This window comes from Ovis canadensis, chromosome 2, assembly GCF_042477335.2.
Source record: "Ovis canadensis isolate MfBH-ARS-UI-01 breed Bighorn chromosome 2, ARS-UI_OviCan_v2, whole genome shotgun sequence".
Lineage (NCBI taxonomy): Eukaryota > Metazoa > Chordata > Mammalia > Artiodactyla > Bovidae > Ovis > Ovis canadensis.
The window spans coordinates 256476-270633 of NC_091246.1; the positions used below are offsets into that span (position 1 = coordinate 256476).

The window sequence follows — 14158 nt, forward strand, 5'->3', positions numbered from 1 at the left end:
CTTACGTGCGGATTATCACACAAATCCTAGGATTCTAGTTGACTTTGTCCCTAGGCTGTATCCGGGGCGTCCCTGGTGGCTCAGCGGTACAGAACCCACCTGCAATGCAGGAGCCTCAGGAGCCACAGGTTAGATCCCTGGGTCGGGAAGATCCCCTGGAGGAGGGCATGGCAACCCCCTCCGGTACTCTTGCCTGGAGAAGCCCACGGGCGGAGGAGCCTGGCGGGCTGCAGTCCCTGTGGTTGCAAAGAGTCAGACACGCCTGAAGCAACAGCACACTACGTGTTAAACTGTATTCAGACCAGGGATCATTTGAACAGAAAAACTCACTGCTGAATTCACTTGTCTTAAAAAATATTAGGTCCAGTCAGATTTGTTCAAAATATATCTGCCTGTAAAATCTGGAGCTTCTTAGAAGCTTTAAGGCCCCTCTTAGTTTAACGTTTCCATTACAAAGTCATATTATAGGGAATAGAGGCAAACTTATTTGAACTACTCACTACCAAATCACGTATCTTGCGGAGCATGCCACCAGTCTAGTACCACTCTCTAGAAAATGCTGATTGTCCCTTACAAGAATTTGTAGCTTTCTCATTTTATTTGTGCCTTTTATATTCTGTGACTTCTGCCAGCATTTCAGTCTCATAAAGATTTGTAAGTCACAGATTCCCCAGATAAACTTGTTCAGAAGTAAGGAGTCACTCTGAAGGCTTCACTGTAACAAACACTGCATTTATTACTTGCGTTATTCACAGTATTTACATATTGCACAGTACCTGGACACTACTTTACATTCATTTTACAAAAGGGCAAATGAAATTAGCCTGAGCATGTACGCAGATGTCTCCACACTGAAGTTTTGTTTTTTTTTTTTCATGCAGTTCCAAATAATACTCTGGGAATTTAATTGTAAAAATAATAAAATATTAATACCATATGCTATATGAAAATATATTCTTAGATTCTGCTGACTCTGCTTATGTTTCTAAAGAAATATCTGTGATGTCACCTAATCAGGAAAAAGCTCTCTCTCTCTGCCATTTCACAGCATGACACGTCAAAGGCAGTCGTTGTCTAAAATAATGAGTGGCAAGCACAGCTGTCAGGCACACAGATTTACTGAATATCTGTCCACATGTGATGTCAACAACTTTCGAAACGCAAGGTAAAGGAATTATGGAAGGGTCTGTCTGCAAAAATAAATCTCTGTTCACGGGGTGTGTTCAGAAGGCAGTGGGTTCTGTCCTTTTGGTCTCCAAGGCACTTCTCATGGGTCCTGGGCTGCTGCACAGCTCTGCTCACTGCAAAACAGACAGGCTTGGTTTTCTAGAATGACTCACACTGGAAGACCTATATGTTAGATTACATGTAACGTACCCTACCTGCGATGCGGGAGACCCAGGTTCAGTTCCTGGGTCAGGAAGATCCCCTGGAGGAGGAAATGACAACCCGCTCCAGAATTCTTGCCTGGGAAATCCCGTGGACACACAAGCCTGGCGGGCTACCGTCCACGGGGTCGCAGAGCGGGACACGACTGAGTGGTGAACACTGATGTGTGTCCAGACCTGAGGAGTTTCCGTCTGCATGTGTTTCCCCGTGTTCCTGTGTGTCTTTTACTGTGAGAAATAGCTCAGCTCTGTCACCACAGGCCTGCTGTGCTGAAGGAGTGAAATCGTCTCAGATGAAGAGAATGCCTGTCGGGGGCTGAAGCCTAGAGCCCGGTGTTGCTGCGTCTGCTCTGAGTTCTCGGCAGTGCAGTCTGACTGACTGCAGTGACCCTGGGCTGCATTTTGTAGAATGAGATGATGCTTGCTACTTGTTTCCTCTGAAAATATTTCAGGCCTGAGGCCGTGAAATTACCCGAGGGGAAGTCCAGGTCAAGGAGAGGCTGTGGGAAGGCTGTCTTGCCATGTGGGAGAGGGGCTGGAAAGCTAAACTCCTCTGGCTGGAGATCAGGTCGTGAGGTTCAGAAAGAAGGAGAGGGCTCTGCTCTGAGATCACAGAGTGGAGGGTCTCCACGCTCAGGACCCCCTGAAGCCCGACTTCCTTCAGACCAGCCTTCAAGAGGCTGAGGTCATGGTCTGGCATGGGAAGAAGCATCTCCCCCTGCAGGCGTGTCCTGACATCTTCATGGGTCAGGACCACAGAAGAGCCACTTGGGCACAGCTTACGGCTCGTGAGCGAAGTCGGACGTGGATGCAGGATGTGGGCTGTGCCCTCCAGGGGGCCAGGGAGAGCCTTGACTGCACTGTCACCAACCAGTTAAGCGTTGGCAATTGTGGCTTAAAGCTTCTGGAACTGGAAGAGATTAACCTTTCAAAGCACTATAAAGCTATTTCAGCATAAGAATCTATATTCTAAATGACACCTTTCTCGGCCAATACGAACACGGTTACTGACAGTGGTGACAAGCCTGCTGTGCTGGGAAAGCCCTTCCTGACACGGAGCAGAGCGGGACCACGCTTGGGAACAGCCCCACAGCCACGAGGGCTCCTGGAAGCCACTGCCCCCACCTCTGCACTTGGGCAGGCTGTCTCTGCAGGAGAGCAGTTAGGGGACGCAGGGGTCAGGTCACAGGCAGGGAGGCAGGGCGCCTGCGGCCTGACCGGGTCTCCCCACTTGTGAGTAAACGGCAGTTGTTTTCCAAGGATGTGGCTGGTTCATCTTAATGAAAGCATTCTCATCTCTCCTGGCAGGCTCTTTGGGAGACTTATAATAATCCATTCATTGCTTTAAAAATGAGTGTTCTGTTTGCCACGTGGGCAGTGGAAGAGAGACTGGACAGCATGCAGGTGAGAAATGAAGGAGCGGGAGTTTCTCAGCTTTCACTTGAAACAGTGCTTTCACTCCCCCCAGATAGGAAGTGGCGTAAGCTCCATGAGCCTGTGGAGGGTGTGGGCGCACAGCCTCCAGTAACTGCATGTCTCCCTGAACCCCTGTTTGCTGGACGGACTCCCGCTGGGACGGACTCCGCTGTGGACGGAGCTCAGGGCAGCACCCACGGGGGCTGCCCAGACACCCGCGCAGACCTTGGTCAGCGTGGCCTTCGCCACAAAAAGCACCGCTCCTCCACTCACGGGAGACGAAGGGGCAGCCATCAGACGCAGGAGACCTGATCTCAGCCGTTCTTTACAGCTTCATCAGTGCCTGACATCCTGACAGACGTCCGCCTCAAACAGTATGTCTCTAGAATCTGCATGGATACGGTCAGTCGCATCCTCATCTATGAACGTCTGAATGAGAGCCTGCAGGTGGGTGCGCAGGACTTCACGCGGGCACCAAGCGCGCGCTGAAGTCGGTAGCCAGGGGGCTGTGTGCAGATTACCGTGCTCTCGGCCAGCACGTCCTCCTGGGACTGGGCCCCGGCGGCTGCCTGCGCGGCTGTGTGTTTTACTGCTGGCCAGTATTTAGGGACATTTGGAGTATTCTGTCAGCCTGACCCACAGTAACTCTACTTTCACAGAGAATGACTGTCTCTAAACCCCCGTGAATTTTTCAAGTCCCAGACACACCCCATCTTTGGTGTGCAGGGCATGGTGACGGGGCCACCAACTCACCTTATCCCTCCATGCACATCGGGCTGACTGCCAGCCGAGTAAGAAGCCGGGCACACCTCTTGTAGTCTGCAAGTGGGGACAGATCACAGACCCTCGTGAGATACCTCAGCAGCTTAGATGAACAGCATTCACTTTAAAATCCACAGCAGCTGCTAAAGCCATTCATTCCTTTAAACACTCTAAGTTCCCTGGAAGCAGCACGCAGCCTGTCACCTGCAACCATGGCTTGAAGCTGCTGACTTAATAAAGGATGGCACCTCGGGGCCGTCAGTGTCATGTGACAGAAGTTAGGTGATGTGACTGGGAGGCCGTGGGGGGCAGGGCCGCAGACGTCCACATGCCTCTCTGCTCCTCACAGTGGTTGCTGGGCTCACAAAATGGCTTTCGTTTGCTTCCTGGCAGATGGTCTTCCGTGCCCTGTATTATTTAACTTTTAGGTCACGTGCAAGCCGGGTCCCCTCTTGAGTTGATCATAACATAAAGCCTTCCGCACAAAAATTCTAAAGACAGTGGGTCAGCAGCCAAGTACCAGAGCGAAAACACCTGGCTGGATGCTGCAGGGAAGCAAGAGCTGCTTTCTGAGTGCAGCCTGGCCTTCCTAGGGACCTCATGTGGTCGCCTGCTCCTTTGTCTCGTAGGTGCTGCCTCGGGGGACAGGCGGCTCAGCAGTCATGGCCATACAGGGATTCCTCAAGACAGAGTTTACTTCTCGAGAGCCACAAAACCCTACTGAAAGATGGGAGGGTTCATACTCTTGGCCAAATTCCGAGTGAATGAATAAATTAACAGCAATAAATATGCACCGCACGGTAGACAAGCAGCTAACTCCTCAAAATTGCACCTGATAAATATTTAGAGGACACAGTTTAGAGTCAGAGGGTGACCTGACCGCTGGAAGCGGGGTCACTAGGACTGCTGGCTTTTGGCTCTTCACCACATGAACCACGTTTTTTAGGATGTGGTTTTCCTGAACAGGCCATATTTGATAGAGTGGATTGTATGAGCTCAAAGAAGATACTGGCATTTGACACACCCCTAAGATCCTGAGGTCGACCACCTCCCTGCTGGACATGTTCTCCACTCTGATGTGCACCTGGTGGGGGGGGTCCCCTTAAGGTGCAGACTTTGCTCAGCAGGTGTGATGGACTCAAAAGTCCTCCTCTTCAAAGGAGCTCACCCCAAGACCACACCTTGAGTGAGAAGGTCCATTGTTCCTTCTGTCTGACCTGCCGGGATTCTGGGAACTCTTGCATGCAGCCTTGAACTGCACAGACGTGCCCAGACTTGGCTCCGCAGCGCATTATGAGCTGAGAGGGGTGGGAGCCGTGTGAGCAGTCGTGCGTGCAGGGCACTGACCTGTCTCCAGGTCCAGGTGCAGCCGTGGTGCGTCCTGGTCCTGCCACCTCACCTTCTGGGTGACCAGGAGAATCGCCGCCTCGCTATTCAGTTATGTCAGCAGAGGAGGCAGCAAGTGTGTGTGTGTGGCGGGGTGTCCCGGGGAGGGTCTGTGGGTGAGCGTGCAGAGTCTGCAATCAGGCACCTGCAGCCCACAGACAGCGCTTGTGCCTCTGTCCCTGTGACCGCGCTGACCGAGGCCACTGCCCCTCCCTCCAGGAGGAGCTGCCTGCCTTCCTGCCGCATCTGGGGATGGGAGAGCTCCACAGAGTGGCTCTGCTGCCTACGCAGAGCAGTTTCCCCTTCCTGGAAAGGGGCTTACTGTTTTGAGCAGGACAGGCAGGTCTGGACAGTCTAAGGACAGTCCTGAAAACTGCTTCTAAGAGGCTTGACTTATTTGCACAGCTGTCCTCCTGTGAGCCTTAAAGGGAAGGGAAGTTGTGGTCCCCACAACACACAAAAATTGGCTAAGGGCTGTAGCACGTGTCACTCTAGCTACTAAGCTTCTTGTCATCATTGCATGTTTTGTGAAGAGCACAAGGAGCCACTTTTGGGGGAAATGAAATACATTTTGTTGTAGATAACCCAGAAAGCTACAGCTGAGAGCCACACGAAGAGGGGCACCTGCATTTCCGAATGAATGATGAAACCAAGCAGAAGAGCAAAGTTTTGAAATTGCAGTAAAACTCTGGGGTGACGAGGTCATAATTACTGGTGGAAACAAGAAGTCTTTGGCCAGGGTGGTGGGAATGGTCCAGAGGCATCCCTCGATACTTTATACCCCACAGTAGTCATTTTAGCAACTCATTTTGAACGTTTGCTCCACTGTCAGAGTTGAGTGGATACAAGGACAGGCATGAGGCCAGAATTCGAGAAATGCACGGAAGAGTCCAGCCCATTCCAAGAGCTGATTAATTCCAGCAAATGTAAACTGTGTTCTGTCTGGCACTAGCTGCGCATGTCGTTATCCTCAGTGGTCTGCTCAGCCCAGCCCCTGACTGCAGTCAACAGGGAGTAAATGTTCGCAAGGCTGGGTGACACAAGCAGGCGCCTGCTCACCCAGGTGGAGGGCCCGTACTCACGTCTACTCTACGCAGTGATTCAGATGTGGTCACTTACATGCGGGGATGGTGCAGTCTCGGGTGTTGTGGTAAAGTCTGTGGAAGTGTTTGCTGCACTTTGGGCTGAAATACAGAGGGCCTGGAGCATGCAAGGAGAAACAGATAGTGAGAGCTCCTGGGAGACCAACACCTGGGGAGAGGGGAAGGAACGAGGGGCAAGCTTACCTGTAAGATGTTTTAGAAACTTGTCTTTCATCCTTAGATCTCGAGGGACAATTTCTGTTTAAGGGAAAAGAACTTGATTATTAACTTGACCAAAAGAAGCCTTTTCTCATGTGATCTGAAGTGGATGTTTAAAATTACTGGATATTCTTCTATACACAGCAATCAAAGCAGTCCCTTGATTGCTGTACACGGCGATATGAGGATGGGTGAGTGGGCACATTGTCCTCGAATCAGGCTCACCTCACTCCAAGATCTGCTGCTAACACCGATCTCTACCATCAGGAGAGAGGCAGGGACCATGAAGTGTGTGTGTGTGTGTGTGTGTGTGTGTGTGTGTGTGTGTGTGTGTGTGTGACAGTTATCTTCCAGTGAATAAATCTCTCTAGACACTTCCATCTTGAAGACCTAGAGAATCAAATTCAACAGTCTCTCAAAGTTCTAAGAGGAAAACCTGATATCATCCTTCAAACAAACAAACAAACAGAATCTGCTATAGGCGTATTCTTCTGGGTATTCACTTAGAAAAAGGGTGAGATTCTGTCAGTACCACCTGTTGTGAAGGCTGGTATGAATGCATGCCCTCAGACATAACCGGGTAGACGAGCTGAAAGTACATTTCCCAGGGAGAGCTGTGTCCGCACAGTCCCAGCTGGTGCTGGTGACTAGCCTGGCTGACATCCTCTCTGCTTTCAGCCTTGTTTCTGCTCTTTCTAACAGTCATCTGGATTCATTTTTACTCACCTGATCTGCACTAGTAATGTGATGGCATGTGGTCACACTACCACCAATTCTCCTCATTCAAAGAGGGAAAATTTCCATAAGAATCTTGCTTGCAAGGTTTAGACATCTCCTAAATGTCAGTCTTCCCTTACAACTAAGTTTAGTCAGTCTATATAAAATTGACCTTATCATATTTGACCTGATTGTGTCATGAAAGCATTAAAAGCTTGCATGCTTTCCTTGGAAATTTCCCAGAGGGCAGCCACTCTGGGAAGGCTCTGCTGTGGGGATGGGGGTGGGGGGTTCTGAAACATGTCTGTCTCAGTTGAAACCGCTTTGCTGAAAATATTTCCATTTCCAAAATAGCAGATGACAGTTCCACGCTGAAATTACCGACCAGGGTAACAACTCACACGTCTTAGATGTGGATGAGGGCTAGTTACGTTATCTGCCAGGCATCATTCATGGAATTCCTATCTCCTTTTTTAAATAAAAATATTTCCCAGCTTTTTTTAAAAAACAGTAGAAATGCATTTATATTTTAAAACTACGTATGCGTTCTCAGAGTTCTATCTCCAAGCAAGTCCTGGTTCTTCCAGCGTCCCCTGATACAGGACAGGCAGACCCGCGGGGCTTGGCCAGCCCCACAAGCAGGAGGCCTTTGCAGGCGGCGCTCGCCTGCACAGCGGGCGGGCGGGGACTCACCCACTCTCTGCTCCTCCGGGTAAGCGTAGTCCGCGACCTCCCTGCGGTCCAGGGTGTAGTCCTGCCGGCCCGAGAGCTGCAGCCTCTTGGACTCCCCCGAGTGGTACTTCCTGAGCTCCTGGACGATCTCCACGATGAGCCGCAGCAGCGTCTGTCGGTCCGCGGCCTCCCGGGGCTCCGCGCCGCCCCTGCCGGGCCCCGCCGCCCCCAGCACGAGCAGCATCCCCAGCAGGAGGGGGCGCCCGGGCCCGTGCATTCTGCGCTCGGCCGGGCCGGGTGGGGTCGGTGCGCTCCCGGAGCTCAGCTCGCTGGAGGGACAGGGTGCGGGGAGACCCGGAGAGCCGGTCGGCAGGGAGGGCGGCGAGGCCCCTCCCCTCGGACCGCGCGCCTCGGCCCCCGCGCCCCGGAGGACGCGCGCCGAGCCGGTGCAGGGGCGCCCCGCGCCGTCCGGACCGGGAAGGCCGCCGCGGGGCCGGGGCGGGAGGCTGGGCGGGGTCCCCACGCGGACGCCCCCTCCCCGAGGCCCCTCGCGGGGACGTGGAGAGCGCGCCGTGGGTGCCGCGCGCCCTCAGCGCCGGGCGGCACGCGCCTCGGCCCCGCCGCGGCCTCGAACTTTCCTGGAGATGGCGCATCGGCCGGGGCCCCGCGGCGCGGCGCGGCGCCTCAACTTTCCGTCCCCAGCGGGCGCCGAGAGGGGGCCGGCGGCGGCTCGGGGGCTCGGGCCCAGGCGTCTCCCTCAGGGAGCCGCCGCGCACCCCGGCGAGCCGGGGGTGCGGGCGCCCCGCCCGGCGGCCGGGCTCAAGTTTCCAGCAGCGCCTTTGTGTGGAGGCGGCCCCCTCTTCCCGGTGTCCCGGATCTCCGCCGAAAAGCCCCCGCGACGAGACCCTCGCCCCAGACGCCCGCTGGGCCCGGTTCTGGAAAACCCCTGGCCCCGGGGAGGGAGCCCGGCTCGTACCTGCCCGGCGCCAGCCGCGGGGCCACCTGCGCGCAGGAGCCCGGCCGGGTCGCCCGTCCCTGCGCCCCGCAGCCGTGCGCGTCCTCCGGCGTCCGTCCCCGCGCCCCGGAGCTGGCGCCCGGCTCCCTACTCCATGCCCGGCGGCGCCCGGCCGCGGCGCGCACTGGACGCGCGGGGAGGGCACGCGGCGCCTCGGAGCTGCGGGCGCGGAACTCGCAGTGGCCTGGGGTGCGTGCTGGCGGAGTCCGGCCTCGGACCTCGGGGCGCCTCTTATCCCCGCGGCTGCCGACGTCAGGGCGGGTCCCCCGGGCCCGGCGCCGGTCTTTAATTAGAAGCCGCCGGAGTGTTCGTATCCCCGCGCGGATCTTCGTCAGACACCCCCTTCACCGCCCCCATCTCCCCCCCGTCTCCCCGCCCCGCCGGCCCCCCCGCGTGTCCCCCTCCTTCGCCCCGTCTCCCCGCCCCGTCTCCCCCTTCCCCGTCTGCCCCGCTGCCCTGCCTCCCCGACCCCCTCCCGCCCCCGCCCTCCGCGCGCACCCGATCCCCTTCCCGCCTGCTCCGCTCCCGCCCCCTGCCCACCCTGCACCCCCGCCCCGGCGGCCCCTCTCCCGTCTCCCTCCCCCCTCGTCCTCCCCTTCACCCCCCCTTCTCTCCTCCAGTCTATTTCGCTCCGTTCCTGTCACTTATGACAGGATGAGAAGAAACGCCTTTACCAGGAACTCGGATCTGTTTTTGTCTAAATGTAGATCTCGGCTATTAAAAAAGGAGCTGCCTGATTGCCTCACATTTAATAAGTCAACGAGAGTCTGTGTGTTTGGGGGGATCTGCCGGCGAGGCTGGGGACCACTCCCGGGGCCGAGGTCACTGCGCCCCAGGCCGGTCCGGGGCGCGGCGAGGAGGGCAGGGCCTGGGTTAGCGCTGGGACCCCCGGACACAGCCCCCTGGCTGGACCGCGGCGGCCCCTTGCCACCCTCACCCGCCCGTCGAGCGCTCGGAGGACGGCGCGCGGGACCCTCGGCCCCGGGCTCGCCGGCTCCCTCGGCGACGCCCTCGCGAGCGCTCCCGGGCCGTCCGTCCAGGCCCGCGTCTTGCAGGAAGTTTCAGGTTGTAGGCAGGCCCATTTGTGAGAGTTCAGCAGTTTACCTCCTTTAATTTTTCTTCTTGTAAAATGTATTATCAATCAGTTGCGCATTTTCCCATTTTATTGGCTCTTTCTGGGCAAGAGCTGGACTTCCTCCAAACCGGCGATCTGCTTGGGAAAGGTATTCTTGGCGCAATCCCCGCAGGGAGCGCGGCGGCGGGAATGGAAACCTCGGCCGCGAGCGCGGCGGCCGCTGGCCGGCTGGATGCGCCCGGGACGCTGCGGCCGCGCGGCGACCCCGGCCGGGCTCGCGCGGATCTCCGCGTCTCTTCCTCGCGCTCCCTCCCGGAGGTCCGAGTCCTCAGGAAAGTGTTTGGCAGAGTCAGGTAGGGTAAACAGAACAGAGCTGAAAAATCGTGGTCATCTAAACGCACCACCGCCTTCCGCACACACACTTCTGGGGGGTATGTGTTTGAAGGAGACGGTTTGATTTCTCAGTGAACTTCTTTTTCCAAGCGATATGACTGAAGCCTGAACTTCCTGTCAAGGTGTGCTCTAGAAAAGTAAAAACTCCCATCAAACTGCCCTGAGGCGGATAAAAGAGGCATTTTCGCTTTTCCCCCCTTCTGTGCGTAGATGGAGTTCTCGCTGCTCTAGGGAGAGCGCCGCCTAGTGACAAGCCTTTCCCAGCCGGCTCTCAGCAGCAGCCCTGTGCAGCCGCTTGTCTTTGGACTCCTCTCCAGCATAGTGGAAGCGGGTGACGTTTCTATGAAAAAATATTTTGGTGTAAATCTGTTTTTGGAAAAACATCTTGCTGCAATGAAAAAAGAAATTAGCCCAAGCTCATATTATTTGAAATTTGCATATACTCTTTCGTTCTAAATTTTACCAAATCAAAAGCTAGATATTTTTTCTAAAAAATACCAGTAAGAACTATCTTCCACTGCACCCCAAATTATACCAAAGAAGGCATGATAGTAATCACTGTTGTCCTTGTTTATTTTGCAGTTTTTAAATGGGACAGACAAATGGAGTTCTTGAATGAATCCTTCTCTCACCCAATTATATGTATGCCAACACTTCAGCTCAGCTTATTAGATACTTAGATGTATGAACAACAGTGACAACACAGGCATTCAGTGGGTCTTCAGAGTCACGAACTCTGCCGGTGGAGGCTCGGACAGCTCAAATTTAATTTAATTAGCTCACCCACTGTTTTCACAGGCTGGAATGACTCGGTGCCCTCAGTTTGGATGAGCCTTTTCAACAAACTTTTTCAACTTAATAAAAGAGTACACTGATTTAGAATCTCTACTGAGCTTTTCCACTTGTGGTATTGTCAGAATTAACTTTCTGGAGCTCTCCAATCACCAGAAATATGTGTATTATACAGACTGTTAACACATCTGATTGGCTAAATTAAGGGGCTTTCCTGGTGGCTCAGAGGTTAAAGCGTCTACCTTTAATGCGGGAGACCTGGGTTCGATCCCTGGGTTGGGAAGATCCCCTGGAAAAGGAAATGGCAACCCACTCCAGGATTCTTGCCTGGAGAATCCCATGGACGGAGGAGCCTGGTGGGCTACAGTCCATGGGGTTGCAAAGAGTCGGACACGACTGAGCAACTTAACTTCACTTTCAAGGCAAGTTGAAGTATAATATATGTAAACTGGCTCACACAAAATGTGAAATTGTATTTGCAAATTGTTTAGGCTCTCCCCTATCTTTTGTGTGAAATGCTGGTTGGACTGGATGTTTTCTGAAGTCTAAATTCTGAAGTCTAAGTGTAATTCTATGATGATTACCAACAAAGCTTAAAAACAACAAAATGGAACTTTCCTACAAAAAGGCGACGATAATTCACTGAAATAATCTCTACAAGTTTCACATCTGTTTTTAGGCAAGAAAAGGTGACATATTCATATTAAGAAATTTGAAGTGAGGTGAAGTGAAGTTGCTCAGTTGCTTAAATTAAAAGAAATTTAATTCCGTCCTTTAGAAAGTGAACAGCTTTCCACTCTGAAGTGCCCAGAAAAGACAAGGGAGAAAATTACACAAGAACAACAAAAATAATTTATTTTGCTAGATTTGATTTAGTTTTTTGAGAAAGCAATATTGATCATAAAGGGAAGAGCTGCGTTTAACTTACATTTACTATAGATGTATGTTGTGAGAGGGAAGCGTGTTTTTTTGTAAAAGCGTAAAACTCCAGTGTTTCAGCTACATCAATTTTCTCTTTCCCTCCAAAAGGAATATATTTTATTTGAGATAACTATTAACTAACTTCAAAGGCTTCTAAAGTAGGTATATGTTAATTAACTACATGTTTCAAAATGAATTGTTATATTTGTTCAACCATTATGCTTATTATTTAATAGTATAACTAAACTCTTATCAGGGAGAAAACAATTGCCTTTTATAAAGGATAACATTATGTGCTATAATGAAATATTGTTTAATGTTTAACTTATATCAGCTCTGTTATTTTCACTATTAATATGCTGTTAGTATGCTAGGCATATACTAGAAACTGTGCATTTAGGAAGACAACCTTTCTAACAGGACCAACCTAACGCAAATGTAATACAAATAACGTTGTTATATGTGCACAGAAGTAACGGTGCTACCTAGCAGTGTATTTTGGATTAACGAAATTTGGCTTCCACGTAGTTCTTTGCCTCAGATATGAGAAGGGAGCACGATGTTCTAAAGGTACGTAGGCCGTCCACCCACTTTCCATTCCTTGATGCCCACTTCATGCTGGTCCAGAAAGGACAGGGCCTGAGGGCCCCTGATGACGTCATTGACTGATTCTTGCTCAGATCTTTGTTCAGGGCTGAAGAGGGGGCCCCCAGGACCCGGATGAAGGGGACTCCCCTCAGGAGCAAAGCTTAAAGGGAGTGTGGACGTTACCTTGTTCCTTGGAACTGGTTCAGTTATAAAATCCAGCTAGAGAAAGTGTCTTGAGGCTTGGTGAGAGCTTCTGTCCTAAGAGGTAACACTCTGGTACCTTTTGATGGCAACACCTCACATTAAAAAAGACCTCCTTATTTGGTAAATATGTCTCAAGTCCGTGAACAGTCAGGGTCGCCCATGGGAATATCTGCACAGACTGTAGTCCTGCTGAGGAACAATGTGATAACCCACATCAGTCTGTTAATATTTTCTGGATACTTTTTTCTGCAGGACATCAAACATCCTGATCAAAAGAGATGTGTGTAACGACTGGGGTTACGTAGGCAATTCCAAGGAGAAGGCAATGGCACCCCACTCCAGTACTCTTGCCTGGAGAATTCCATGGACAGAGGAGCCTGGTAGGCTGCAGTCCGTGGGGTAGCGAAGAGCCAGACACGACTGAGTGAACTCACTTTCATTTTTCACTTTCATGCATTGGAGAAGGAAATGGCAACCCACTCCAGTATCCTTGCCTGGAGAATACCAGGGACAGAGGAGCCTAGTGGGTTGCCGACTATGGGGTCGCACAGAGCCAGACACGACTGAAGCAACTTAGCAGCAGCAGGCAATTCCAATGTGCCAAAAAGGTGCCATATGCCAAAGATATTCCCAAACTAAGTAGTACTTTTTAAAGTAAAATAACTTCTCTAACAGACAGTCCTTGTATTTTAGTGGCTTAATGCAATAAAAGCTTCTTTCAAGTCTGGGTCTACCATGTGGAAGGCCCCACTGGGCCCTCTGCCTCTGGCCTGGTGGGTGGTGGGAGCTGGCCGGGAGCTGGCTCATGGGCCCTGCCCAGTCCCTGGGGTCAGCACCCCCAAACACGCCAGCCTGTCCTCTCACAGCAGGGTTCAGATCAGCGTGAGCAGCAGGAGCAGGCTCTCTTCAGAAACCTAAGACCTATTTTCTTTCCCTTAAGGAATTCAGAAAGCGACAGCCCCTAACCCCTGGCCTCAGGTCAGGGTCCCTGTGCCCACTGGTGGACAGGGGAGCAGGGCGGAATGTATGCCAGCCAGCCCTGTGCTGCCCAGTGCCAGGCTCCCTGAAGGAGACCCAGCCTCAAGACCTGTGCTTCAGCCACGTGGCCGTGCTTCAGGAATTCTCGCCTCTGGACCTTCACCCAAACTGCTCTTGGTGCAGAACCACTTCCTTCCACTCCTCACTTTCGCTGAATAGCTCATTCCCAATTCAGACAGCAGATCTTCTGGGAACCCCCAGCCCCCACCTGCCTGAGCCTCGCATCTGTGCTTCTTCCTATCACGGCACTAACCTCACTCACTCCATTTGGTTCCCGAAGTATCCTGTGTTACTTTTCTGTGTCCTCTTGCAGCAAGGAGCTCTTTTAGGTAGCCAGTGTTGATGTCATATGGGGAACACTGTGCATACAAAGTAAATATGCTTGAAAATATGAATAAAGATATTATTTGATGTAATCTTTCTGACAGATACTCATAAAGCATGACTAAAATACTTATCAGGAAATGGCAACCCACTCCAGTATTCTTGC

At 52.4% G+C, this 14158-nt stretch overlaps 1 protein-coding gene across 1 annotated transcript; it reads right to left on the reverse strand.

The window, feature by feature from the left end:
• Positions 1 to 716: 716 nt before the first annotated feature.
• Positions 717 to 9033, reverse strand: ALKAL2 (ALK and LTK ligand 2). The gene is made up of 6 exons (XM_069573802.1): positions 8619 to 9033; positions 7664 to 7971; positions 6239 to 6292; positions 6072 to 6152; positions 3558 to 3623; positions 717 to 1301 (listed from the first exon to the last, which is right to left on the reverse strand). The coding sequence occupies exons 2-5, from the start codon at positions 7917 to 7919 to the stop codon at positions 3559 to 3561; spliced, it is 456 nt and encodes a 151-aa protein (XP_069429903.1). The 5' UTR covers positions 7920 to 7971; positions 8619 to 9033; the 3' UTR covers positions 717 to 1301; position 3558.
• Positions 9034 to 14158: the final 5125 nt, after the last annotated feature.